General features: G+C 35.8%; 1 protein-coding gene across 1 annotated transcript; it reads right to left on the bottom strand.

Moving 5' to 3' along the window:
- Positions 1-3,317: 3,317 nt before the first annotated feature.
- On the bottom strand, positions 3,318-27,383 carry LOC128232207 (DNA-directed RNA polymerase I subunit RPA2-like). Its single transcript, XM_052945625.1, has 30 exons — positions 27,271-27,383; positions 24,695-24,772; positions 24,255-24,314; positions 22,584-22,658; positions 21,806-21,925; positions 21,344-21,409; positions 20,847-20,921; positions 19,706-19,804; positions 18,940-19,035; positions 18,598-18,674; positions 18,012-18,161; positions 17,769-17,822; positions 17,295-17,412; positions 16,826-16,922; positions 16,388-16,494; positions 15,710-15,845; positions 15,068-15,141; positions 14,670-14,873; positions 13,330-13,527; positions 12,888-12,995; positions 11,724-11,900; positions 11,281-11,425; positions 10,876-10,975; positions 10,037-10,178; positions 8,560-8,618; positions 7,382-7,479; positions 6,719-6,844; positions 6,088-6,215; positions 4,110-4,274; positions 3,318-3,720 (listed from the first exon to the last, which is right to left on the bottom strand). Exons 1-30 carry the CDS (start codon positions 27,340-27,342, stop codon positions 3,496-3,498), a joined length of 3,429 nt encoding a protein of 1,142 aa, XP_052801585.1. The 5' UTR covers positions 27,343-27,383; the 3' UTR covers positions 3,318-3,495.
- Positions 27,384-27,937: the final 554 nt, after the last annotated feature.

Here is a 27,937-nt window from a genome sequence, read left to right as displayed (position 1 = left end):
ACATGAAAAACGGTTTCCGATCAATAACTTGAGAACGCTTTGACCCAGGGACCTCATACTAGGTAGGCTTATTGGTCATGACCAGCAGATGAACCCTATTGATTTTGAGGTCAGTGGGTCAAAGGTCAAGGTCAGTGTGACTGTAAGCTGAAAAAAGGTTTTCTGATTGTCCATATTTTATTTAAGTGTCCAAATCCTACTAACAATTTGGCTCCCAAGGGGGCATAAATGTTTCACTAACATCTCTTGTTTAAGATTAATTTATCTTAAATAGATGTCTACTTGAGTTAAGAAATGACTTGAGATGTTTTATGAATACCAGGCCAGATATATTTTTCTTCATCCATAATCCTTGGCTCTTCATTTTGTATAAAATAAGAGAATACTTAAAATGCTGAGTTACTCAAATAAGAGAAAGAGAATGAATGAACCAGATATAAAACTTAAAATTGTCCAAAAAAAAATGCACTCTTAATATGTGAGCTACTTAATGAATTAATCAGGATTGCACTTGAAGCATCAATCTGCAAATGTTGCTAAAGTTAAAAAGGTTTTAAGGTGCCGGTGTTAGACATTTGTAATTTTAATCTGATACCAAATATGAAGCAGGACACATTGGAAATGCTTGTCTTGAAAATTGTTTTGTAGTAGAAAAATCTTTAGATCTCATCCACATTCCCTATCCAAAATATCAATATGTACATGTTGGATGGCTTAAAAAATATGTTTAAAGCAAAACAGTCATCTTTTATTTAAAAAAAATAAAAAATAGTAAAATGCCTAGTGATCAAAGAGGCGCAACAGTTTCTAAAATTCAAGGACCTCAAGCACTCTCACCAACCGAGCTTCAATTTTAAAGTTCAACAACTATACAGAAGTTCACTTGTCTTTCTTAGACATTGATAGTGCAAAACAAAAAATATATTACCAAATTGGTTTAACTAGGCTTCACAATTCTACAATCAGTGTATGTGCAATTTCAATTATTTTGTTGAAGTAGGCATTATAGGCCATATCCATTTCAATTTATGAAACAATTATGTAGATACAGTAAGAAGAAGTAGACACAATGTTATACAAGGTTCAGTTTTAAAGCACGAGGCCAGTAGCCTAAAATATGACCAATTTCATGTTAAAATTAACAAGGACCAAGACCAGCAGCCCAAAATCTAACCAATATCTTGTTGAAAAGACCAATGACAGTAGCTTAAAATCTAACATATAACCTGAAATGCACCAGGACTCAACTCTTACCTATATTCTAAAAGGCATTTGGCCCAGGACAGTAACCCTAAACTTAGCCAATATCCTGAAAGGCTTAGGACAGTAGCCTTAAGTTTAGCCAATATCCTGAAAGGCACTAGGACTTAGGACAGTAGTCCTTAGCTTAGGCAATATCCTGAAAGGCACTAGGACTTAAGACAGAAGCCCTAAGCTTAACCAATATCCTGAAAGGCACTAGGACTTAAGACAGAAGCCCTAAGCTTAACAAATATCCCGAAAGGCACGAGGACTTAGGACAGTAGCTCTAAGCTTAACCAATATCCTGAAAGGCACTAGGACTTAGGACAGTAGCTCTAAGCTTAACAAATATCCTTAAAGGCACTTGGACTTAAGACAGAAGCCCTAAGCTTAACCAATATCCTGAAAGGCACTAGGACTTAGGACAGTAGCTCTAAGCTTAACCAATATCCTGAAAGGCACTAGGACTTAAGACAGAAGCCCTAAGCTTAACCAATATCCTGAAAGGCACTAGGACTTAAGACAGAAGCCCTAAGCTTAACAAATATCCCGAAAGGCACTAGGACTTAAGACAGAAGCCCTAAGCTTAACCAATATCCTGAAAGGCACTAGGACTTAAGACAGAAGCCCTAAGCTTAACCAATATCCTGAAAGGCACTAGGACTTAAGACAGAAGCCCTAAGCTTAACCAATATCCTGAAAGGCACTAGGACTTAGGACAGTAGCTCTAAGCTTAACAAATATCCTTAAAGGCACTTGGACCAAGGACAGTAGCCCTAAGCTTAGCCAATATCCTAAAAGGCACTAGGACATAGGACAGTAGCTTAGCCAATATCCTGAAAGGCACGAGGACTTAGGACAGTAACACTAAGCTAAACCAATATCCTGAAAGGCACTAGGACTTAAGACAGAAGCCCTAAGCTTAACCAATATCCTGAAAGGCACGAGGACTTAGGATAGTAGCTCTAAGCTTAACAAATATCATGAAAGGCACTTGGACCAAGGACAGTAGCCCTTAGCTTAGCCAATATCCTAAAGGGCACTAGGACTTAGGACAGTAGCTTAGCCAATATCCTGAAAGGCACGAGGACTTAGGACAGTAACACTAAGCTTAGCCAATATCCTGAAAGGCACTAGGACTTAGGACAGTAGCACTAAGCTTAGCCAATATCCTGAAAGGCACTAGGACTTAGGACGTTAGCACTAAGCTTAACCAATATCCTGAAAGGCACTAGGACTTAGGACAGTAACACTAAGCTTAGCCAATATCCTGAAAGGCACTAGGACCAAGAACAGTAGCCCTACTCTTAGCCAATATCCTGAAAGGCACAAAGACTTAGGACAGTAGCCCTTAGCTTGACAATTATCCTGAAAGGCACTAGGACTTAGGACAGTAGCTTAGCCAATATCCTGAAAGGCACTAGGACTTAGGACAGTAGCTTAGCCAATATCCTGAAAGGCACGAGGACTTAGGACAGTAACACTAAGCTTAACCAATATCCTGAAAGGCACTAGGACTTAGGACAGTAGCTCTCAGGTTAGCCAATATCCCAAAAGGCACTAAGACGAAGGACAGTAGCCCTTAGCTTAGCCAATATCCCGAAAGGCACTAAGACGAAGGACAGTAGCCCTTAGCTTAGCCAATATCCTGAAAGGCACTTAAACTTAGGACAGTAGCCCTAAGCTTAGCCAATATCCTGAAAGGCACTAGGACTAAGGACAGATGCCTTAATCTAAATAGCCTGATATCCTGTATAAAGCCACATGGACCAAGGCCAAACAAACATTAATCAAGACTTGACACTAAACAATACACATTGTAAAAAAGACTTTTCCTTTGACCTCGACTTTTTCAACCATAAATTCTTGTAATATCATTGTCAATCTGTTATTTTAGGATACTACACTTTCAACTGATCTTACTGATCCAATGGTATGTATAGGGGGTGGGGGGAAGTTCCTACCCAGGAAAGGGAGTTCAATATGAATTCTGGTTTTAAGAAATAAAATATATTGTTTAAATAAATTTGGTGAGGAAGTTAAAACGTTACTTTTAATGATTTGTATTCCTCTTTTATTAATACATTGCATACATTGTACACATGGTAACAATAATGGTGAAGCCTATTAACTCAATAACTAAATGTAGCACAATTCTGAACAATATGACAGTTGGAATTATAACTTTTCCATCAATCTCATTCCCTTGCATCACAGATTTCCTAATGCAAGAGTATAATTTCATTTTTTTTATCAATCGCAACCCATTTCTTTCACATTCAAATCCACCCTAATATTCATTGCTGCAAGCTCTATCAGCAGATACTTAAACACATGGGGCACCGAGATCATCTGTATATGGTCAGTTGACTTGCATAGTGAACACACATGACTGCGGTTACGCTCCTTCTTGTCCAGGGTGGAGAGTTTCTCCGTAGATACGGAGATGAGGTTCCCGCACTTTGTGCAGACTGGGGCCTGAAATTTTTTCAGCAGTATGAAGATGTAGGAGATGCATTGTGGGCATTATTATGACCATCATTCAATCAAGTGCCAACATACCTATCATAAACATCATTCATGAGTCTATCATGACTAGCATGCACAACTCCGTAAGACAGCTAAGTTGTGTGAACATAATCTTGTACACAATTTTGTACACACCCTTGTGATGAAAAATTAGCCTTTTTCTAGCTCAAGTTAACGTTTTGCCCAACACTTGCAGCATGCGAACCACATATTATTTGCGGTATTTTGGATTTAAATTGAGTGTAAAATGCAGCATTAAAATACCAGCATTTTGTCAGACTGATAGAAAGATATTTAAATGCAAGAAGAAGCCGAACAAAAACCATGTATCTACTAACAAGTGTTTTGTCTGAGTTGTTAAACAGCCTATCCTGCAGCAGGAAGGGTGTGCCATGAGAGATGAGTGCGTCCCGTTCCATCTCCCCGAACCTGACACCGCCATGCTTCTTACGACCCTTCACTGGCTGCTGGGTCACAGGGTCAACTGGCCCAGTGGTACGGACCTGGAAATAAACAAAATAATAATCAGGGTTTCAAAGTAAACTGAAATCTATATTTCAAAATTCATATTTATAGGATGTTATCTTGTTAAAATGGGTGTTTGTGATTTAAACTTAGGGAGTTGATACATAGTTCACATCATCTAAGGTATATTTTACATTCAAACCTTTTTTTCATTTACTCATGAGTTTAATGCATGAACTAACCTGGAACTTGTCAGATACCATATGCCTTGCTTTTAGACCCCCATGAAAATGTCCCCTACAAAACTACAGAAACCCCAGGCTTTTATTACATACCAGAAACTTGTTTACACCTCTGATAGTATATGACCCCCATGAAAATTTCCCCATCAGAACTAAACCCACTACCACATACCTTGAACTTGTCTGAGACCATATTTCTCAGCCTCTGGTAGTACACAACCCTCAAACCTTAACAAACCTGACACCTTCATAACATACTGGAACTTATCAGACACCAATTGCCTCAGCCTTTTGTAGTTTATAACTCCCGTTGAAATGTTCCCCCTCAAAACCATACCAACCCAACCCCTTAATAACATACCTGGAACTTGTCAGACACCAAATGCCTCACCCTATGGTAGTGTACAACTCCCGTTGAATTGTTCCCCCTCAAAACCATACCAACCCAACCCCTTAATAACATACCTGGAACTTGTCCGACACCAAATGCCTCACCCTATGGAAGTGTACAACTCCCGTTGAAATGTCCCCCCTTACAACTTAACCAACCCAACCACTTAATTACATACCTGGAACTTGTCCGACACCATATGCCTCACCCTATGGTAGTGTACAACTCCCGTTGAATTGTTCCCCCTCACAACTTAACCAACCCAACCACTTAATTACATACCTGGAACTTGTCACACACCAAATGCCTCACCCTATGGTAGTGTACAACTCCCGTTGAAATGTTCCCCCTCACAACTTAACCAACCCAACCACTTAATTACATACCTGGAACTTGTCCGACACCAAATGCCTCACCCTATGGTAGTGTACAACTCCCGTTGAAATGTTCCCCCTCACAACTTAACCAACCCAACCACTTAATTACATACCTGGAACTTGTCCGACACCAAATGCCTCACCCTATGGTAGTGTACAACTCCCGTTGAAATGTTCCCCCTCACAACTTAACCAACCCAACCACTTAATTACATACCTGGAACTTGTCACACACCAAATGCCTCACCCTATGGTAGTGTACAACTCCCGTTGAATTGTTCCCCCTCACAACTTAACCAACCCAACCACTTAATTACATACCTGGAACTTGTCCGACACCATATGCCTCACCCTATGGTAGTGTACAACTCCCGTTGAATTGTTCCCCCTCACAACTTAACCAACCCAACCACTTAATTACATACCTGGAACTTGTCACACACCAAATGCCTCACCCTATGGTAGTGTACAACTCCCGTTGAAATGTTCCCCCTCACAACTTAACCAACCCAACCACTTAATTACATACCTGGAACTTGTCCGACACCAAATGCCTCACCCTATGGTAGTGTACAACTCCCGTTGAAATGTTCCCCCTCACAACTTAACCAACCCAACCACTTAATTACATACCTGGAACTTGTCCGACACCAAATGCCTCACCCTATGGTAGTGTACAACTCCCGTTGAAATGTTCCCCCTCACAACTTAACCAACCCAACCACTTAATTACATACCTGGAACTTGTCACACACCAAATGCCTCACCCTATGGTAGTGTACAACTCCCGTTGAATTGTTCCCCCTCACAACTTAACCAACCCAACCACTTAATTACATACCTGGAACTTGTCCGACACCATATGCCTCAGTCTTTGGTAGTATACAACCCCCATGAAAACATTGGCCTCCATTTCTCGGCCATCTACTCCACTGTAGAAACGCTCCGTGCCGTAGTAGTTGTAGCCCGCTGTGGAAAACAAAATTTGAGTGATTTTGAATGAATTGCATAAACTTAGGCTTAAATTCTGTAAACTGCTTAAAAAAAATAAAGATAAAAAAATACCTGTCAAAATGTTATAATAAACCTAATTTTTAGGACATTTCATAATGAACAAATGGATTGGCAATGAAATTATAATAATCTGGCCCCAATTTATCAATCAATTTTATTCCCATATATCAGGATCAAGATAAGCACAATGATTTCCATTTGGTACAAATTGTGTTATATTCTCCTGCTTTTTAATTGTTTTGGGACTTTCGAAGGAAACAGTATTTAAGAAAATCACTGTACACTATTTTTTGTTTTGTAAAATCAAGGTGTTATCATGGCTAAATGAAATATGGTAATTGCTCAAGATCTATTCAAGAATTTTGGGCCTGCCATACAAAAAACAGCAACCTTGTGCCTTGTATATATAGCTATGCAAAATGGTTTTGCATTCATATAGTGTAGGAAAAGAATCAGACCTTTTACGAGGAGTTCTCCAAAGTGATCGATAGCAGGATCGTCCTCGGAAAACTGGAACGGTGTGGCATCATAACAATGCGCAAACGTGGCAGCCGACTTTCCCGCCATACTTTCAATCATCATACCTGGAAGTAGACGGCAATCCTGAGACAAGTGCTTTAAGACTTACATGTTTTCAGTACATGAAAAATGTATGATAATTCTTCTCAAAACTTGCACATAATAAACTAACTAAATTTGATTTCACAAACATGACGTCAGAATGAAAATACATTTAATTTATTGAAATAAGACATTACATTTCAATTTTTCAAAGTTTGATGATTCATTTCAGTATTTTGAGACAATCAGGCCATTTGAAACAGACACTATGAATGCATTCACAATAATTTAAAACAAATTGCGGCTACTATTGAAATGTTCGTTAATTAAGTGTCATAAATCATCAAGAAGTTTTTTGGCATTTTTTATAAATGATAATGATTATTTCATTTTAATTATTATGTTCAAAAGCCCAAAATTAAGTGCTTTGACTCAATCCATATTTATTATCAATAACGCAACAGAAGACAAACAATAACATTATTTTACTCTCAGTGAATGACTCTTTATGCATACAAGTGGAAAAGTAACCAAGTCACATTACACCCACCCTAACATACCTATTGTCATTCTGGATGGGTAGCCATGGGGATTGAAGATAATATCTGGGGTCATTCCACTCTCTGTAAATGGCATGTTCTCAACCGGATACATCATACTGTAATAGTGTAAGATAACCTTTGACACATTCTCCCCTCATTTGACATAGTTTTGTTTATAATTTGAAAAAAAAAATCAAACAGGCAAGTTTTGGAGAGACAAAGAAACGCATCACAGAGCAAACCTCAATTCTTGTTGGTTCATTTTTTTCCAGTTAAATAAGGATCATAACTCTAGAAATGTTTAAGCCAGAGATATAGGCCCTGCTATACATGTGCACCTTGTCTGTGGCAACATGGGTACTAAGCATCATTTAATAGGGTGAGAGTGGTCAAGTGGTATAGGTATCTGCCTGCCAACAAAGAGGTTGTGGGTTCAATCCTTACTAGGGTGAGAGGGGTTTAGTGGTATAGGTATCCACTTATCACCATAGAGGTTGTAGGTTCTATCTCCACCAAGGGTAATTTCTCATGGCCTCCCCCAAAATCAATAGGGGTCATCTACTAGTCAGGCCCAACCTCCAAGTCAAGTTAAATGGGCCATGGGTGCAGGCATTGCCAAGTTTCACTTGTACAACCTTTTAGCATTCGAGGTCACTGTGACCTTGAACTTTGATCTTATGACACCTAAAATCAATAGGGGTCATCTACTGTTATCAATATCATGTTTGATGACCATAGGTCATGGCATTGTTATCAATCAGACAAACTTTGACAACCATTTCCCATTAAAGGTCACTGTGGCCTTGACCTTTGACCTGATAAGAACTAAAATCAATAGGGGTCATCTACTGGTCAGGCCAAACTTTCATGTTAAGTTTGATGACCATAGGACCAGGTATTGTCGAGTTATCACTTAGACAAGCTTTGGTCTACTGACGGACTGACCGACCTACATACCAAATGACATGTGCAAAGCAATATTATCCCTCTTCTTTGAAGGGGGCATAATAAGCATAAACTTTTCATGTTTTTGCACAAAGAACGCTGCACTCTAATAACAACAATAACGCCAAGGCTAGGACAATAATTTTCTTTAAGGCTATAACTGTGTTTAAATTCAAAAAGAATACTATGTATAGCTTCATCCTAAAGAAAGTGGTAAAGCAGAATGGTCTAAAAGAAATAAATAGGTGTACCTGCAAACACCCTTTTGCCCATGTCTGCTTGCAAACTTGTCACCAATGATGGGATTTCTCTGGAATCACATATAAAACACTAGCTAAAAAGTACATACATTTAATTTGTACGTAAAGATCTATAAATAAACAAGAGGCCCAAAAGGGCCTATGCTCTACTGGCATGGCTTTTGTGGTCATATCAATCCAGAGCATGTATGTATGGGTAAAAGGCAACAGATATATGGTTTATGTTTTGTGTTTGGCTTACCTGAAAACGTAGCACGTTCAACATCTGAGCCCAGAAAATATTGTAAGCAGATTAGTTCCATGAACTATTTTAATATGTGCCAAGTAAAAGTCATCTGACAAAAAAAAAAAATGCTTTCAAAACTGTACTCATAGTAAAAATTTCTGTAGTTTTAAAAGTTAAAAAAAAGTTGGTCAAAAGGTCAAAGTCAAGGGCATCCTAGGACAACATTGATCAATTTGAACAAACATCCACAATCAATTGTGCTGAGATGGATCCACGAACACACAAAAAGATTTTTAAACCTTTCCAGATTTATGCTTACCAAACCTGTGAACCCTGGGTGTGGCCAGTAATGACACCAGGTGCATAACTTAAACATTCACAACCAATTTTGTTAAGATGAATGCGCAAACTACAGAACTTAAAGCTAAAAAATGGCCTTTGGGCTTTCAACAAGAACAAGGCAGAGTAATTCACAAAATCAGCTGCAGAAGCAAAAAGCAATTTGTCTCTCAAAATCCTAGACTTGCAAATTGTCTCCCTTAACTCTAGACTTGAATTTACATGTACATGTAAACTTGGCTAAAAATAGAATTCGCTCATGCAGACCTGGCTAAAAATAGAGAGCATTTCTTTAAAACTTTCATGGCCCATAATCTAGGCATTCATGGGCGGATCTGGCTGGTTTTCGAAAGGAACCGAGCTCTAATGGATATCTAGATACTGTACAAGTTTCATTGAGATACAATAAAAACTGAAGACTGTATCGTGTTCACAACCAATTGTTTACACAATAGCATTTTTTTATACTATCAAGGGCCATAATCTAGGCATGCATGGGCGGATCTGGCTGGTTTTCGAAAGGAACCCAGCTCTAATGGATATCTAAATACTGTACAAGTTTCATCGAGATACAATCAAAACTGAAGACTGTATTGGGTTCACAAGCAATTGTTTACAGACGCACGAACGCACGACCGCACGGATGCACATACTACGTACACATTACCATCGCATAAGCTCTTCTGGCCTTTGGCTAAATGGCAAAAATGCTATTGTGTAAACAATTGGGTTTTTTTTCTACTGGCCAAAGGCCAGAAGAGCTAAAAAACACAAAAACACTCTGTAATCCATGCACACATCTGACCTTGTATCACATGTTTTATTCAGTGTAATAACAAATTTAAAACAATCAAATGCATTTTTCACAATATTCGACGAATGGCACAAAAATCCCATACTTACATTAAATCGTAGCATGATGGCGACCTTGTAGCGCATGTTTTCCCCAGTGTCGTTACCCAGGACCTTTATGTGTTCTACCCATGCTGGCTCATTATTCTTGTACTTGACAACCTTTTGTTCACCATTGTGCGTATTTATATAGCTGGAAAATGGAGATATAAAGTGTGTATTGTTTATCTTTATGTCAATAGACAAGGACATCCCTAGACCAATTTCGGTATATAGGCACCAGACCAAGGGTCTAGGGGCATCCCACACCACAAGCCACCAGCTTTTTTGTGAAACAGACTGTTAATGGAACATATATCCTAGGAAATCAGACTAAAATTTTAATACAAAAAGGCTTAATTTAGGGATAGGATTAATCTTTCCTTATATAGCTTGGTCTAGCAGAAGCTATACCACTGAAAAAAATATTCTGTGTCATAGGGAATACATGAAACAACCAGAAATGATAAAGTTGAGGTCTTTCAGCATTTGTTCTAATGAGCTTGAAAGTTTTCGACTGTGAATATTTTTTAAATAAGTAAATAGATGGTGAATCTTTTCAAGCCTATTTGCTTACCTTAGAGTTCCAAAAGTTCATATGTGGCCCATGGGCAGCAGGCCATCTTAATCTAGCTTAACTACTTGTATGTGGAAATTCATTTACAAAACACGCCCAATCTGAATCCTGCTGGCGTCCCTATCTCGGCTATTGGTACATAGCAGAGTCAAGCTATCATTTATTTCCCTACCTATAAAAAATCCATTCCTCCATCAAACACACCCAAACTGATACAGCTGCCCACCCTATTGTGGCTACTGGTACAAAGCAGAGTCACGCCATCATTCCCTACCTATAGTAAGTGCATCCCTCTGTCAAATACGCTCCAATGTGAGGAAGGCCATCTGAATCCAGTTCCCCCTCTAAGAAAGGCTTAGTGTCTGGCTTGCAACCTGAAAGTAGACATAAACAATTAATTTCTTATGTTTTATTATATTCTTTAAAACAGAACAGTAATTAAAGTGCAGTCAAACAGGTTTACATTAAATCTTAGCGACATTATTGTTAAAAAGACAACAAGAATTTGTACTCAACCTTATTTGGTTTAAAATTAAGACCTGATCAATTTGCAAATCATCTTTGAAAATGGCCCTAGTGAAATCAAAGGATTCTAAGGTATGGTCTTTCTGTTTCATACATGTATTGCTAATTTCATAACAAAATGGAGCCAATAAGTAAAAATTTTCATTAAAATTACCAAATGTGAGTATGGTTTTATCAAATCTTCCTGCTGTCTGTTTTTTACACAAGTTGATCATTTCTGTCTTATACACAGAGGCATGACCAAATCCTCGCTCAAACGATGCCTTGTTGATCACCATGGCATCTTCCATGTCATAACCCTGGAATATATCATTCTTCATTTATAACAATCTTGTTAACAGTCGACAGGAGAATGCCATGGCAGGTGGAAGAGGAATAAGTTATGCCTAATGCTTGGGTATTTTTTATTTTCAGAATAGTTTTGCCAGAATTTATACATACTTTCTGCTTAACAATCATACATTTATGTTATGAAGATGTAAAAATATTTCATTCATGGCCAACAACTATTTGGCACAATAGTGCTGGCAAAAATGCAAATGATTATATTCAATAAACAAATATGATTTCCAAAAGATACAAGCAATCATAACTCACAGTGTAAGAGATGACAGCGACCACAGCGTTAGTCCCTAGCGGATAGTTATCCATGTCATACTCATCATATTTCCTGGGCCGAACCATTGGGGTCTGAGGCGTCTGCAGCTTATACACCTTGTTGTCATTTCGGTACTGAAGCGTGTGGGTAGGTACGCCCATGGTCTGCTTACCCATCTGAAATTGATTTTCTTTTTTAAACTTTGTGTAAATGTTGCAAAAAGTTAAAATGGAAGGACAGTTGAAACCCGATGGCTCGTTACTGCTTGGCTCGATTTCCCGATCGATTTACCGATGGCTCAATATTGCTTGGCTCGATTTCCCGATCAATTTCCCGATGGCTCGATATTGCTTGGCTTGATTTCCTTGTTGGCTCGAACTTGATACTAAGGACTGATTTTGTTTTACTCTCTGTAAGCATTCCCGCTTGGCTTGATATTTGCAAGGCAGGGAGTATTTTGGCCGATCCCTGGGATATTGAGCAAACGACTGTACGTTATGGTTAAAACGTAAGATGTTCCCATACTGAACCACTGAAGCATATCAGTGTGTATGTCCATCATCAGCCTATCTTCCATATGTTACAATACCAATTTTATATCAATATATTGAATCGTTCCCCAAAAGTCAACAAAAATGACGCCAAAATAGAAGGCTATGCCAAAATTTCAACTTTTATTGCATTGAAAAATTCATTTTAAAGCGATCAAGCAACCGTCTGACATAACTGGGTAAGAAACTGTTTCAGGTATATTAAAAGTGGTTTCTATAATAATAAACCTTTTCATTGAAGCCAGCATAAAGCACCAATCAAATACTCAACATATCTTAAGATAGTCCCATGGATAATCCCCTAATACTTACTGTAAATTAAGTATACGTGTAAATCCCATTCGTTCTAGTGTTCATCCAGTTTCATGCAGTAGAGCATGCAGGCAAAATTTTCAGCAGCTTATGAATCGTTTAAGAAAGGTCAACAACACATGATTGTATAAATGAAGAGCTGATGATTGAAAGGTTGTTTACCATGGTTTAATGAAGTCACATTAATACAATCAGAGCGCTATATTGAAATAAACAATGACAACACAAAACCTTGTGTGTTATACAATATACGTGATACGGAAAGTCCATGGCAAATGTAAATTTATACGTGTTTCCTACCTGACATTGGTACATGTTTCGCGGACTCTGGTTAAAGTCAGAGAATGGTGTCAGGTTGCCTGCAAATGACAGCATGCTGACATCGTCCAGCTCTTGGTGTGTTGTAACCTATTTCATAAAAATGTTTTTTCATTTACTGTGAAACATTGAAAACACAGAAATTGGAAAATCACAAAAATAAATGGAGCACAATACAGTTAGTTCTTTTGCTTCCATCTAATTGATTTACAATCTGCTATTGAGAATGACCTTTAAAATGGGATAATTAAATTCATAAACACTGAATACGTGATAATAAATTCATAGTGATGAACACACCTGTATTTTCTATCTAAATCAGGCAACAAACACAAAGCAACTCATGGTAGAAAAAAACACATCCATTTACAAACTACAAAACAAACTATCGGGAAACAAAATGTCACAATAATCAAAACCCCACCCCTTCGTAAGCCTCGTTCTGGTTGATGCAGATGTCCATATAGACTTGTTCGAACGTGCCGATCATCTCCACCTGCTCCAGCGCAAGGTTTATCACGGGGCGGACCATACGTGCGGGGGTCGTAAAGAGGTACAGACCTGGGTATTGACTGGCGTAGGGCGTCCTCTTCACAAGACACACCTCCATCGTGCTTGGTACCTGAAGTATATTCATTTGTGGATCATTACAGAAATGATAGAAAGCATAATGTAAATCAATGTATACACAAGTAGATAATGGTAATAAAAATGTATTGTGGAAGCAGATATCTATTTTTTTATTTTCATTGTGTACATTAATTATAGTATTTAATAATCTATCTTTTAGAAATCATGACAGCAGACTGAGAAGTACCAAGATTCCATACAGACAACAAAATTTATTATCCTTCAGATGAGACTTTTTGAAACAACTAGATGTCATGTCTTCATTAAATTAAAATTAAATTTGCAAGCCTATAATAAAGTTATTGGCTGGTGTTTCATTACATGATGAAGCACAAAGCAGAAGAGCAGTCTAATGTTATACGTGCATGTCTCTCACTCTCACTTAACAGGGGTTCTAGCAGCTGATAAATGTCAGTTCTGATATATAGCTGGAGGTCTGTTTTAGTATGAGGGAATTATGCCCAAAGCAGGGCAAAGTCATTTATATTCATTTTTAGGTACTTTCTACTGTTTTTAAGCAAATGTCTGAGTCAAAAACAATCTCTACAACTGAACAATAGTCGGAAGTTAAAAGCTCTCAATCAATCTCTAATTTCAGGAATAATCCTGAACTTAAGAATCCCTGTTTAAGAAGTTATGGGTTCAATCCCTACCAGGGCAACTTTTTAAAGGCCTCTTAAAAAGGACACAAGTACTAATTTCAAACAATGAAATGGACTTAAGTGTCATTCTATAAGCAATCAGCTTTCATCATAATCAAGCTGAATGAAATTAGTCCGGGACGTCATTGACCTGGCAGCTGAAGGGCTGAAACCACTTTAGGGATGGGTTTGTGGGGCGTTTTAGGACCCAAATGGGTATCAAAGGGGGTGAAGCACCCTGCTGAAGAAACGAACTGGCTTTTTAAAATCCTTTTAAGGGCTCTCCCGACTTCAAATTTGAAGCAGACAGGAGTGTCAATACAAACATCAGATAAAGTAGCAACCAACAGCAACTAGAACTTTTTTAATCAGTTAAAAAAATATTGATTTTTTTTGTACTCTTGAGCCATTAGATCCCTGGAATTTCAGGAATCCGCTGACAAATCACATCCCCATTAGTAAAAACTAATGACAACAGGAACAATTTTAATACCTTACTGAGGTTCTTGACCTTCATATATCTCATTTTCTGTGTTACAGTCTCTGCCTGGTCGTCAGCCACATACCCCACCATCTTCCCATCTACCATGACGGTGTAACACTCCCGTACCGGCCCCGGGGGGTCAGAGAGGGGACACACTCCAAGGGAGTAGAGGGCCTTCAACACTGGCTGGGGGGACATGGTGAATACTTGGATCTGAACATTTAAGAAATTCAACAAAATATTATGACACTGAATATTTGCCATTTTTTTTCAAACTATCACGACAAGAACTTAAAGTAAAAGAACATTTAAATAAAATGTTTATACACCAATGATTCAAATAATGGCTTTACAAATTACATAGCTAAAGAACCTCATGAAAATGAGACGATATAAGGTAATTGTACCTGACACAGTGCTGAGGCATGGTTCATCAGTCCACACGGGGAACCGTCTGGTGTGTGTACAGGGCACAGAAAACCTAAAAACAATCTAAATATATTTTCAGGTCCTTTTTTCCAAAAATACTTCCTATATCCTATACTTATCATGATACTCTTATTTAAAACATTATGCGCCAATTACTATAATGATATGGTGATCATAATTTGAACTTTCATTGTCTCATGCTTAAGGCCACTCCTAAGTCATGTATTGTTTAATATATCGTTGAATTTACTACACCTATTTTTCATAAAGTGCCAAGATATATATTTAAATCATGGAATATCAAACAATGCCAAAACATTTTTTAATATATATCTGACAACTCTCAAATGATTGAAACAGTTATTGGAAATGAATAATTCATCTGGTTTTTGCCTCCAATGACAATTAGAACGGAAATTAAGGAATTTAAGTCCAAATGTCAAATTACGTAAAAAAAAAATATATATAATGGTTTTATCTTTGCCTGCTCCACTATATTAACAAAATAGACAACTTGTAATCTTATTCTAATTTTTACCTGCTCGCTTCAACTTTTCAGCTGAAATCCGTAGAACAGAAAATTAAATTGGTGATGCTTAAAACTATGAGATATAACATACCCCAGGCCTCTGGTAGCAGTTTCCGTACACCTGTGGTTCTCATCTGGCCGAAGAAAGCACCTCTGTGGATACATCGGAAGTGAGAGACAAACCGCATAAAGTTGAGCTTGTCTGCTACAACTGTTAGACCGGACATCTGAAAATGTTTGGATATTCATTATAAACTCATAAACTTAAATACATCATTTCATTTCTATCCTACCTGAAATCCTGTTATAATTTTACATTAGTGGTAAAATGTTTTCATATTTTACAAAGGGAATAATTTATTATATGAGGGAATTCTTTCAAGTCATGTTTTACAAAATGATGAACTTATGATTTTCAAACATGAACTAAGAGTATTAGTCCCCAATATACATGTTGAATGTATGTCTAGTTTGTTTTCATCCTGCTACCAGTAATACCCCTCCCAACGAAGAGTGCAAAGACCTTGTCTGTTGTTGTATTGACAATATAACTCAATAATCATAAAAATCAGAGTTATTGGCCTTCCTTCACATTAGTGTATTGTCTTAGGCAACATGTGTACCAAGTTCATTTGAAAATCATGAACAGTTTCTTGTGTTATGGCTTATGTTAAAGTGCACTATGACGACAACACCCCCTTTGACACCAAGGCTGTGACAACACCTCGACAATCTTTCTTCAAATATCTAAAAACCATATGCATCTTGCCTGAAGCAGGGAGAGAGCATGCTGGGAGTCTATGTTGCCCGTCGACATTGTGAACTCTATCGACTTGCAGATATCTGGGCCAAACCTTAGAGCTCGCATGAGGGAATCTGCAATAGGAAAGTACCCAAACTTTAAGAAAAAGGAGTTTAAAAGTTTGTAAATAAGATATCCTTTTGACGAAAAATCAATATAATTGACAAAATAGTAAGAAAAAGTAGGAGTTTTAATGACAATAAGTAGGGAAAGAAAGGATTTTTTTACATCAATTTAAGAACAATTCATAGCAATTTTGAATGTAGGGTGGTCTAGTGGTACAGAGGCCCACATTTAAAGCAGAAAATTAAGAACCTGTTTACGTCTGGAGAATTGACATGATACCACATAATGGGCGTAAGGTATTGTTCAACAGAAGTTCATGAAATAGTAAGAATGAAATACCGGGCGTAAGTTTGTAGTATTCCGCCCCGTCCTTGTTTGACTTGGCATGTCTGTCTATCACTGTTCGCAGCACGTTTAAATACTGCTCCAGTTTGGCCTGTGAAACAGAGCACTCTATACATTTTCCGATGACAATCAAATGCAGTCTGCATATATTTGTATTTGACTTCCGTTTATTGTAAAATCATAAATACTATCAAAATTAATATGTTTTTTCTATCATTATTTAGGAAACACCAAAAGTATTTATCTTTAAAATAAAAATCTAATCAAATTTTATCACAATTTCAATTATATTCTATTCAATGCATGAACTTTTCACTGGAAAGGTAGGATTTGTGATATTTTTTAATTCTTTATACACGTTAAAATTGAATCATTTTGTGTAATACTTTATTTAGTACCAATGACCCTAGGTCAAACAGCCCAAAACTAAAATAAACCTTGATGAAATTTAGTATAATCTAACCTTGACCAACATCTGGTAAAGATGGCCGCCAAGTAGCACTTCTTGAAACATGGGGCTGTCTACTGACTCTACTGCACACCGACCCTTCGCAAAGTCAAACAGCTTACGAGTCATGTGCCTGTAAATACAAGGTCAAGTTCATTTTACATTTACCTAATCCAATGACCCTTCACAAAGTCAAACAGCTGATGGGTCATGTGTCTGTAATTACAAGCTCACGGACAAACAAATAATTCAGACGGTATAAACTTTGAATTGAATACAGTAATTAATTTAAAATGAAGATTAGACCTGTAGTTTTTTTCTGACAAAAGTAGCAGTTTCCTAATCATTTTCATTTATTCAAAAGTCAAAATCTCTTTATTGAAAATGTTAGTTCAAAATGTCTATACCGAAAATATATGCTAAAATATGTCTATATTTAAAATGTTTTGTTAAAATCTCTCCATATCATGGTTCTCACAATTTACTTACACTAGTAGATTGAACTTGTCAATGTCTTTCGTGAGATGGGAACATATGCATCTCCTGAAAAGAGTAAACACACATCCTTAATAAGACATAAGATAGGTTGAGAGTGATGTAGTGATAAAGGTGTACGCCTCTGAATCAAGTGGTAGAAATATTCAACACATTACTAATCCATGTTACTACTTATGTTATAATGCTAAGACTAATGTCCTTTTCACCAATTGAAAGGAAAATATCCCGCCTCACCTGTAAATGTGTTGTCCGACTTCCACGTCAGTCTTCCAGTCAGCAACTCCATGCGTGATTACACGGAATCGAGACCCCATGTACTCCAGGACATCTCGTTGTGTGTATAGTTTCTCATTCAAAGCTTCACGGAGCATGGCCACAATACAGCTGTAAACAAAACATGTTATTAAATCACTATACATCTTCACCCCAAGTAATAACTTGAAATCAAGATCCCATGTACTTTAAAAAATCCTGTTGTGTGTATAGTTTCTCAGTCAGGGCTTCACTGAGTTTTGCTACAATACAGATGCAAGAAAAACATCAAGTTGTTTGTATTAAAAAAAAAAATTGATGCTTCAGATAGCATTTTGAAAATTCAAAATAATATACACACACACTGGTCGATGTATTCAAGGTCATTGCATGATAACATTATGTATACTGATTGGTTGTCAGGGCTTCAAAAAGCATTGCTTACAAACATTGTAAATGTGTAAAAACATATCATTGCATGTAAGGTAATAAAATAATAAATGAAAAAAAACAACAAGGCATTAGACCATACCATTTGAAAAAGGTAATAAAAGGTTTTAGATCTTACCCTTTGTAGAAAGAGTCATCCTCTTTCCCCTTGACCAACTCATCATAAATGTACTTGTCAGGCATCGATACCAGACCCTTCAGGGAAACAGAAAGTAAATAACATGTAGGTAATAGTTATCATCAACCTCTTTGCTATCAGTTAACTAACATATAAAATAACACATTCAGTTGATGTAATAAGTTGTGTTGCATAATGGGACATTAATTATGATTTATAATCAAATAGACAAAACATAATTCATTGAAGAATCAGTAACAGATAAAAGTGTATGCATATATTAATGATCAAAAAATAAAACAACAATCAATTTATCAACTTCCATTAAATGTTCACTCATACCTTGAGAATGATGACTATGGGAGCAAAGTAGACCTGGTTTTTGTTGTAGAAGCAGAGCTGGGATGACCCGTTACTTAGGTAGTGTAGCACTAGATTCTGAAAAATAAAAAAAATCAGCTTTAACTTTTCATCATACATTAAGTTGTCAGTTACATGTGGGTGTCATATTATCTATGAACGTACGACCAAATATTTATAAGATCAAGAATTTTGGTTCAATTTTATTATCACAAATATAATTGACATTTAACATGAAAATTAAAAAAAGTCTTTCTCATTAGAATTTGTTTCAAATAATGTATCATCACAACTCAGGGATACTGGTTTTAAAAATCAATAGTATGAAAGCAAATACAAAGGATCATTGACACAAGGGCCCCTATACCTACAAACCCATCCAAACTGATGACTGACAGCACATAATCATGACTGACAGCACATAATTGCAAGATTGTGAAAGGTGAACATTACTAAAATACCAAGATTAAAGTGTTTAATTTCCAGATTCTATATACCAGGGCTGGTTGAAGATATTTGTTGATATGCCCTAGTGTAAAAACTGTTTTGTTCGTCCAGATTTTCATTTTGATTTCCAGACCTTGCGCATGTGAAATTAATTTGTGGTCCCACACCACATAAGACCACACTCTTGCATGGCATTGTTCCAATGAGAGTGACTTAGTATAATTTGTTACAACTGTTGGTACAACTTTCTTCACAATCTTTTTAAATAATTGAAGATTACCTAATTAACGTAACAACTTACTGTTGCAGAGTGGTCATTCGCGACACATCTCATCATAACGCCATACTCCGTGAACAATGCTCCTCGGGATTTCCAAGTGGGTCTCACTGTGCACATTGGCTGAAGATATGCCACAAATGATTAATATCTTTAAACATTAGTGCTTAATAAGAGCGCTGCAGAACAAACAAATCATTTTCTGCTTATCAGATGAAAAAGGGGGATAACTCAACAATGATTTCATAGTTTTAAAGCTTGCCGTCCATATGCATATTGCCTCTCAAGCAACATGTGTATTAAGTTTCATTTGAATATCTTGAACAGTTTTTGAGTTATGGTCATGGTAAATGCTTTTGCACTATAATTTTGTGGGTGTCAACCAAAGCTATCAATAAATGGTATAGTAGACCTAAACATTTATTTTTCCAAAACAAACAAACTAATACAGTCGAACCCGGCTGGCTCCCAGGAACAGGCGAATATAGCTTGAGCCTCATGAAATTTGAGCCAAAACGGAAATCGAGCCAAGTGAATTCAAGCCAACAGGGTTTGTCTGTACATTTGTGTCTATGTATGTTGCCATATATGCATTTCCCTAAGGAATTTAATATACCCGGTAACTCCTTTTCATAACGACCAACTAAGGACTATTCCATTTAACCAGGAAAGCAAAATAAGGAAATTCTAAAAGAGTGTTAAACAAAATTTCTAAAGAGGGAAGGTCCAATTTGAAAGTCCCTTCCTGGAGTTGGTTGTACGTTTTCATGGAAATGCCGACCATAACATTATTTATGCTGCAAGAACATATATAAACATATTTTGCGATGTGGTCAGCACAAGGCTTGTTACAAAAAACAGGGTTCTTTTTTTTAAATTCTGCTATTTGCGAAATTTGTTTTTCAATAAATTGTGATGTTTTTTATGAATGATTACGCAGGTTGAATATACACAAACACTTTTCTTAACCATTTACTTGTGGGTTTTTATAAACTAAAATCAGAACATAAATTTTACTGATGACTAAGGTTGTTTTGTTCTTTTAAATCATAGGGAATTTCCATCAAAAAATTGATAAAAATCATAGGGAATTTCCATCAAAAAATTGATAAAAATGGAGTTCTTTTTAGCATTAGGAACATCAGAAAACCCCCTGAAAGCTTACAAAGTTTCTCCTCTGCAGTACTAACATCCTGATGACTTTCTCAATGCCGTTGACGATGAAATATCCTCCCATTTCCTGGATGGCAAACATACATGAAGTCATCAATCAAAATTCATGTTGCATCTGTATGAATATAGATATTCTATCTAAACAAATTCCTAGAATATACCTCATTCATTTTACACTGCCGTTTTTTTGTAGTGAACTTATATAGATTTGCAAAATTAAAAGACTGACAATGAAAAAACTTAATTTCTGTTACCAGCAATTATCTAAGATTACCAAATAAATTGATTTAAAACGGATGTTAGGCGAGGTTGGGATTGAGACCCACCATGGACACATTCTCTTGATCTTCTAACTCGTTTCTATGCAGGAAACAAACTCATGAGTACATGTTGTAATTCATGTCATCAGCTTTATGTTACTACCTTTACCTAAAAAAGGAGCAAACATGAATTATTATAAATTATACTTAATTTCACCAAATGAATTACCTCCTCCTCTTCTCCCCTTTTAATAAGCTCCTTTGGTGACAGCCCCGCCAAGTTGCACATTGCACTCTGAAATCATAATATTGATAGGAATCAGCACAAGCCTACAAGCTCTTAAAAAGTACAATGTTTGCTGATGAGTTGAAAAAATTAAGTAATAGTGTATGTATGTCTATTTTTAACGACAGCCATATCAGGAACCATAACAGTCATCAATTTCAAATAATTTTCATCTTAAGCAGGTGTTTCTGTTTTAAATTTTGCAAAACATACAAAGATACGGTAGAATGTTAAAATAACATTGCGAAATTTAAAACCTAGCACAAAATATTCAATTGACCGTTGCTTCAAGTTGATTAAATAAAAGCAATGCAAATTATAAATCCCATGAAATTTGCCAAAACAAAAAATTGTGAAAAAGGACCTCACAATATTGTACTAATCTGAAGTACCAAAATAACCTACCTTAACCATGATGGGCACTTGACCAAGGTTCTTAGTGAGAGAAGGCCCCACATGGCCATTTACACTGTATCCGATCTGTACCTGCAGTGATCCTTTGTATGTCACCCCTCGCCCTCGGCACTGGAAAAAAAGACAAACGTTTTTGGTGAGAGAAGGCCCCACATGGCCATTCACACTGTAGCCGATCTATACTGTGACTAGCCATCCTTAATTGAAGAATCCTTTATTAACTTGATAATTGCAAAATAGACAAATTGCATCAAAAACGTTTGTAAGATTATTATGACTATAATTCTAAATCTAGGGCTCATTCTATTGGTCAAAGTTGTCACAGGATTTCACCTTTAACAAAGTTCATAGCAAAGGGCTTTACAGAAGTCTTTGTTTATCTCCATTATCTATTGGTCATCAAACGCCATTAATAAGATTATACATCAGTATCAACATGGATGAACATGAACAAGATTAACTCATTTTTAAACTTTTTATTAATGAATCTACCGATAATGTTCATTTTGATCATGTCCTTATTTTCATAAAATGGCAATCACCAGCAGGAGCCCCTTGAATTATCAAAAATCATCTACACTGAGACACTCTTCTCTCTTTTGAATGACTGGGGAGAAGTCACTTCTCCCAAGAATATAAGTGTAGGATTAGTCCTGTAAATGATGTTTTACTTTTTGCTATTTATGTGCATACACAGACCTATGTTTTTTATTTATAAATAAATTATTTGAAACATACAAAACAGTGTAAAGTTATACATGTATCTTACCTCAACAGGGTACACCTTAACAGTTCGGGGGCAGACTGCCTTTTCACTGACATGTGGACTGGCAATTATCACATTCTGTAACAAACAGAGTCGAGGGATATTTATAGATATCGCATCATTTTACAAGAGTGCCATAAACAAGGAGTAAACACCAATGCTTATCGGTTGTCTTTTAGCAAAGAAGGGAAAGAACTTAATTCATTAGTAATGACAGAGTGATGGGTCTGTACTCATGCATTATCATATTGTCTCTTAAATATTACTACCAAGTTTCATTTGAACATTTTTTCAGTAATGGTCAGGTTTAAAGTTTTTGCACCTCAAAACCCGAATGTCAACAACAATGTCATGGCTATGACAGAAACTTTTTTGTTTACTGGACAAGCTTAAAACCATCTAATTTCAAATAAGGACTTGAAACTTAATTTTGCCAATTTATCACATTTATGTCATATGAGCCGTGTCACGCGATTTTGGGCCTTCGAACATATATTTAATATAACAATGTTTTAAGGTATTTAAATGAAATGATATTTCAGAAAGACATTTTGAAAATTTTATGATAATAAAACTTAAATTGCTTAAGATACATGTTTACAAGTGAGACCATGTATTGCTCATTTTGAATACTAAATTTGACGTTGTTATGAAAGCACATTATTCAAATGACGTGCAAAATTAACGTATCAATATTACAACTAACTTATAATCTAAACTATTTTCTTATCACAGAATCTTAAGAAACATAAATTAAGATAAAAATAATGAATCATTTTTGTATTTTTAATACATTTGGCCATTTCAAACACAGAATATTAATCCAGTCAAAATATGCCGGGACGAAATCCATGGTTGCCATGGAAACATGAGTAAACCAATGGTCATAAATTGTCAAGAAAATGATGCACCAATGACAAACCTTAAAAAGAAAAAAGTCAGGAAGAAATTGATTTACATAGAAAAAAACATTATTTTTGGCATTTTTTATTAATGATTATTTCATTTGTAATAATTATGTCCGAAGGCCCCAAATCGTGTGATGTGGCTCATATTATCTCTATGACTTTAAAGCATAATTAAAATACATGTGAAATATTGTAAGCTATTGTAAAAGATTTGATAATATTTATCAAAACATAGCTGCTAAGGTAAGTTTAAAGATTTGATAATATTTATCAAAACATAGCTGCTAAGGTAAGTTTAAAGATTTGATAATATTTATCAAAACATTGCTGCTAAGGTAAGTTTAAAGATTTGATAATATTTATCAAAACATAGCTGCTGAGGTAAGTTTAAAGATTTGATAATATTTATCAAAACATAGCTGCTGAGGTAAGTTTAAAGATTTGATAATATTTATCAAAACATAGCTGCTGAGGTAAGTTTAAAGATTTGATAATATTTATCAAAACATTGCTGCTAAGGTAAGTTTAAAGATTTGATAATATTTATCAAAACATAGCTGCTGAGGTAAGTTTAAAGATTTGATAATATTTATCAAAACATAGCTGCTGAGGTAAGTTTGAAGATTTGATAATATTTATCAAAACATAGCTGCTAAGGTAAGTTTAAAGGAAATTCTGTTATGGACTTCATTTTCAAATGTGATGAAGAAAATATATAACCCACATACATTTATTAGTATGAAAATCATGCACATATTCAATTTACCTCAATCTTTAATGATATTTTATCCTTGTTTGGTAAGGAAAATTCTACTGGGTCTAGATTCTGAAAAAAACAACAAAAAAACACATTAAAAATCACCAAATTAAAAGAAAAAAATAACTACTAATCACTACTGTTGGGATTTTGTGCAAATGACAACAATGGCAATCACCAGCGTGAGCCCTGCACTGCACAATATTTAAGAGGCGTGTATAATGAACAAACATTTTAAATTATCATGCACCTGTCTTGTTCATTTAAAAAAACATTTACTTTTGCACAATATAATACATAACATTGACAGTGCGTAAAAATAAAACACCACAAAATATATTATTGTTCTCTCACTTATAGATATATGGTATTATTCTTTCTTAATACAGATTTATAATTTTAACATATTTTTACGTCACAGACTAAGGGTAAGAAGTCATAAAACAAACCTCTACAATTTTTGTTAGGCCCTCATGTAAAAAGCAGTTGAATGACTCTACATGTGGCTTTACCAGATTCTGCAAAACCTGCAATAATACGCAATATTTAAAATATTTTTCATTTATCACTATACATGTATAGCCATTTTCCATCTTGTACTACAACCAATACTTAATACATTTGTGACTAGGCCGATGAGTTTCAGGACAAAATTTTAAACATGGAATGAGAGGAAAAGGTTTAAATTCTCATGTTGTAACACATACCCTTTGCAGTTCAAATTCAAAGTACCGTATTAAGCTTGAAAATATACTCTAATTTAAAAATACATTTCAACAATAAAAATGCTGGAAACTTATTGACCAGTCCTACAAATCCACTCGCCCGTTTGAATTTGATAGAGGATATCAAAAAAGTTTTCAAACTAAGATCTTAGTTTTACATATATAAGAATAAATAAAAAGTATTGTAAAAACGAACAGAACGAAAAAAAAACTGTTTGGAAATCATCATGACACAGGCAAAAATTTGCAGAATTGTAAATTTTTTGTTTTATATAAAAAACACCATGCACTTGACCGGGGTTAAAGCGTTAATCATGACTGTATTTCGTTAAATTTAACTTCTAGATAACAGAAGGCAGAAATTTGCTCAGCATGTAGTGAAAATATTACGCTTTGATATGCATTTCAACTTTTAGTTTTTTATAGAATAATATGTGCAGCGATAAGAAAGTTATTTATGATTATCCCTCATACAATCAGAGCTAGTCTTCTGAAGATCTTGTTTGTTTTGAATAAACATTTATTTATTTCTTCAAGGAAATGGTGTCTATTGCACTGGTACATGTTATTATTGTTTTGAGAAATGTACATTATTTCTTTGTGAGTGGAAAAAGCCTTTAAAAAAAAAAAGACAGTAAATATGCATAAAAAACAACTCTAGATAGGGAAATAATTTGTACTCACCTGTACAATCTTATTCCTACTTAAAATTTACTTTAGAAAAGATTTGAGAGTACCAAATACTTGCCACTATCTTTAGTTTATGCTTATGCACGAGTCAATTGTAACATAGATGCAATAGCAGGATAATGCATTTTAGTCAGGAAAATTTCGGTGAAATAAGCGGGTAGTTGGTTCGTCTAGTAACATGTTATAGGAAATTCAGGTTTGAAATTGCATTTGTTTTCGTTAAAACTGTACATTTTCTTAAAGATTGACACTAACTCTACAAGGAAAGTCCAAAAATGTAGAGTTTGGTTAAGATTTGATAAAGTTATGGCTTCTTAAACAGGGTCTTATCGGCAAATATATGGAAATTCAGGGTCAAGTCCTCACCCTTTACAAAGATAATAAAATTAAAAAAATAAAAAAATGCCAATTATCACAAGTTACAGTTTCCACATCATATTCTTACTAAAAATTGATAAAAATATATATATAATAAAAAAAACAACGGACGGGGGCCTGGTGTGTCAAAACAATGCAACCTGCCCCCGTGTTTATATCTTCCAGGTAGCCCCGCAGTTCTAAGTGAATGTTGTGGTTTTGTTTTCGTGCCATTTGTACATTATAATAGGCCTTACCTTTACCTTTACCTGGGATCTCCCCGAGGTTTGAGGGCATTTGGCAGGGATTTACTAGTCTAAAATAATAGACGTGTTTTACGGGATTCTTCCAATCCCTAACGTCTAAACGGGAATGTGCAAAAAACGGGGGTGTTTTAAAAATATTGAAATTCTTTTAAGTGAAGTATTTTATGGTTGAAATTGATCATAAAGAGTTATATTCATATTTTACCATGTAAGTGAAATGCTATTTTGCACTAAACAAGCATGTAATGCATTAAAACAAGTTGTTATGTTTCCAATAAAACGAAAGTTGACTGACACAGAAAACAATTATGCGAAGGGGAACAACTCGATACAAGCGTAATAACTCGGCCTCCTACGCCAAAGCTTCGAGATAGACCTCGTTATACAATCGTAACAACTCGGCCATGGCCGAAATGTTCCGAGCGATTTTAAACTGTGCCGTGAAGCCTTGCAGGTGTCCTTCATGTATATATCGTTATGTTTTGACAGAATGAAAAGAAGAAAAGCCATCAAACTCATAATTATAAGTTGGATATTTATTTTTTGTGTACGGAACTAATATAAAATAACATTATCTGGTAATATTTCTTGTTTTTATGATATTTTATAGACGCTATATGCTTTAACCCGGAATCCTGATCGGAACAACTACCCACTTTTGATACTAAACAATTTGTACGTGAAGGATTTGCCATATCAAAAATCTAAAAAAAAATCCGTCAAAGTACAATTATTTGGACTAGGGATTTACCAGCAGTTTGTCCCTGCCCACGGAACAGGGATTTTACCTGGGATTGGCTGGACCAATAGTCAAAGTCTCCGCTATTCCCCGGACCTGAGGGACCTGAGGGACCATGTTTACAATTGACTGGTGCATTACTGGCATGACCGGTGCCACTAGGTACATCAAATTATAATAGCACATATTTTGAAAGGAATGCAAATGTTAAAACGATGGTGGCGCATAATAAGTTTTTCAATACATACCGGATTTTGCTTCTCTGCTGGTTTACCATAGCTTTCTGATGTCAAATTCTTATAATTCGGTTTAGATTCCATTTTCACGTGTTGCTTGTTTTCTTCATGTCTGTGTAGGTAGGCGCTTGTCTGTATCGCATAGGCGCATTATCGGCACATTATGCATAACGGTCTAATGCCAACCGGGAATCGGTTTCATATATTTGTATGTCCAATTACAAAACTATAATTCAGAATTTGATGAATCATTATTGGCGATTTTGTTGATACCAAACCAGTTTCAGTTTGGTTTCAATGGTTTCAGCAGTTTCGAAACCGGTTTTGATAATTTTGCTCGAAGTAACAAATGGTTGAACAGTTTCAACAACATGGCGGAGCATACAAACTGATATATTAACACACTTATTAATAGTACCTTTTTCATTAAGCTCATTTGCCCGTTGTAAGGCATTGTTATCAAAAATATTAATTTCAACAAGCGTGGTTGATCAATTACCGCCATGTTGTTCTTAAAGTTAACAAGTTTTCGGATTGAACGAACCGATGAAACCGCCTCCGGTAGGGATTTCGATAGTTTGAAAACCGGTTTCGGTTTTTGTTAAATAACACGATACAACTGGTTTTGGTTTTATTTGAAACTGTAACAACAATTACAGAGTTTGTGATACCGAAATAA

Source organism: Mya arenaria, chromosome 1 (genome assembly GCF_026914265.1).
Source record: "Mya arenaria isolate MELC-2E11 chromosome 1, ASM2691426v1".
Classification (NCBI taxonomy): Eukaryota; Metazoa; Mollusca; class Bivalvia; order Myida; family Myidae; genus Mya; species Mya arenaria.
Note: the sequence above shows the minus strand (reverse complement) of the source record. Positions and strands in the feature narration are given on the sequence as shown.

Coding starts and splice junctions, on each gene's coding strand:
- LOC128232207 (XM_052945625.1), bottom strand. CDS start 27,342: ATGGAATCTAAACCGAATTATAAGAATTTGACATCAGAAAGCTATGGT. Junction 20,922..21,343: donor AAAGGGGAGAAGAGGAGGAG/GTAATTCATTTG, acceptor TTTGCCATCCAG/GAAATGGGAGGATATTTCAT. Junction 14,874..15,067: donor ATGCCTCAGCACTGTGTCAG/GTACAATTACCT, acceptor TTAAATGTTCAG/ATCCAAGTATTCACCATGTC.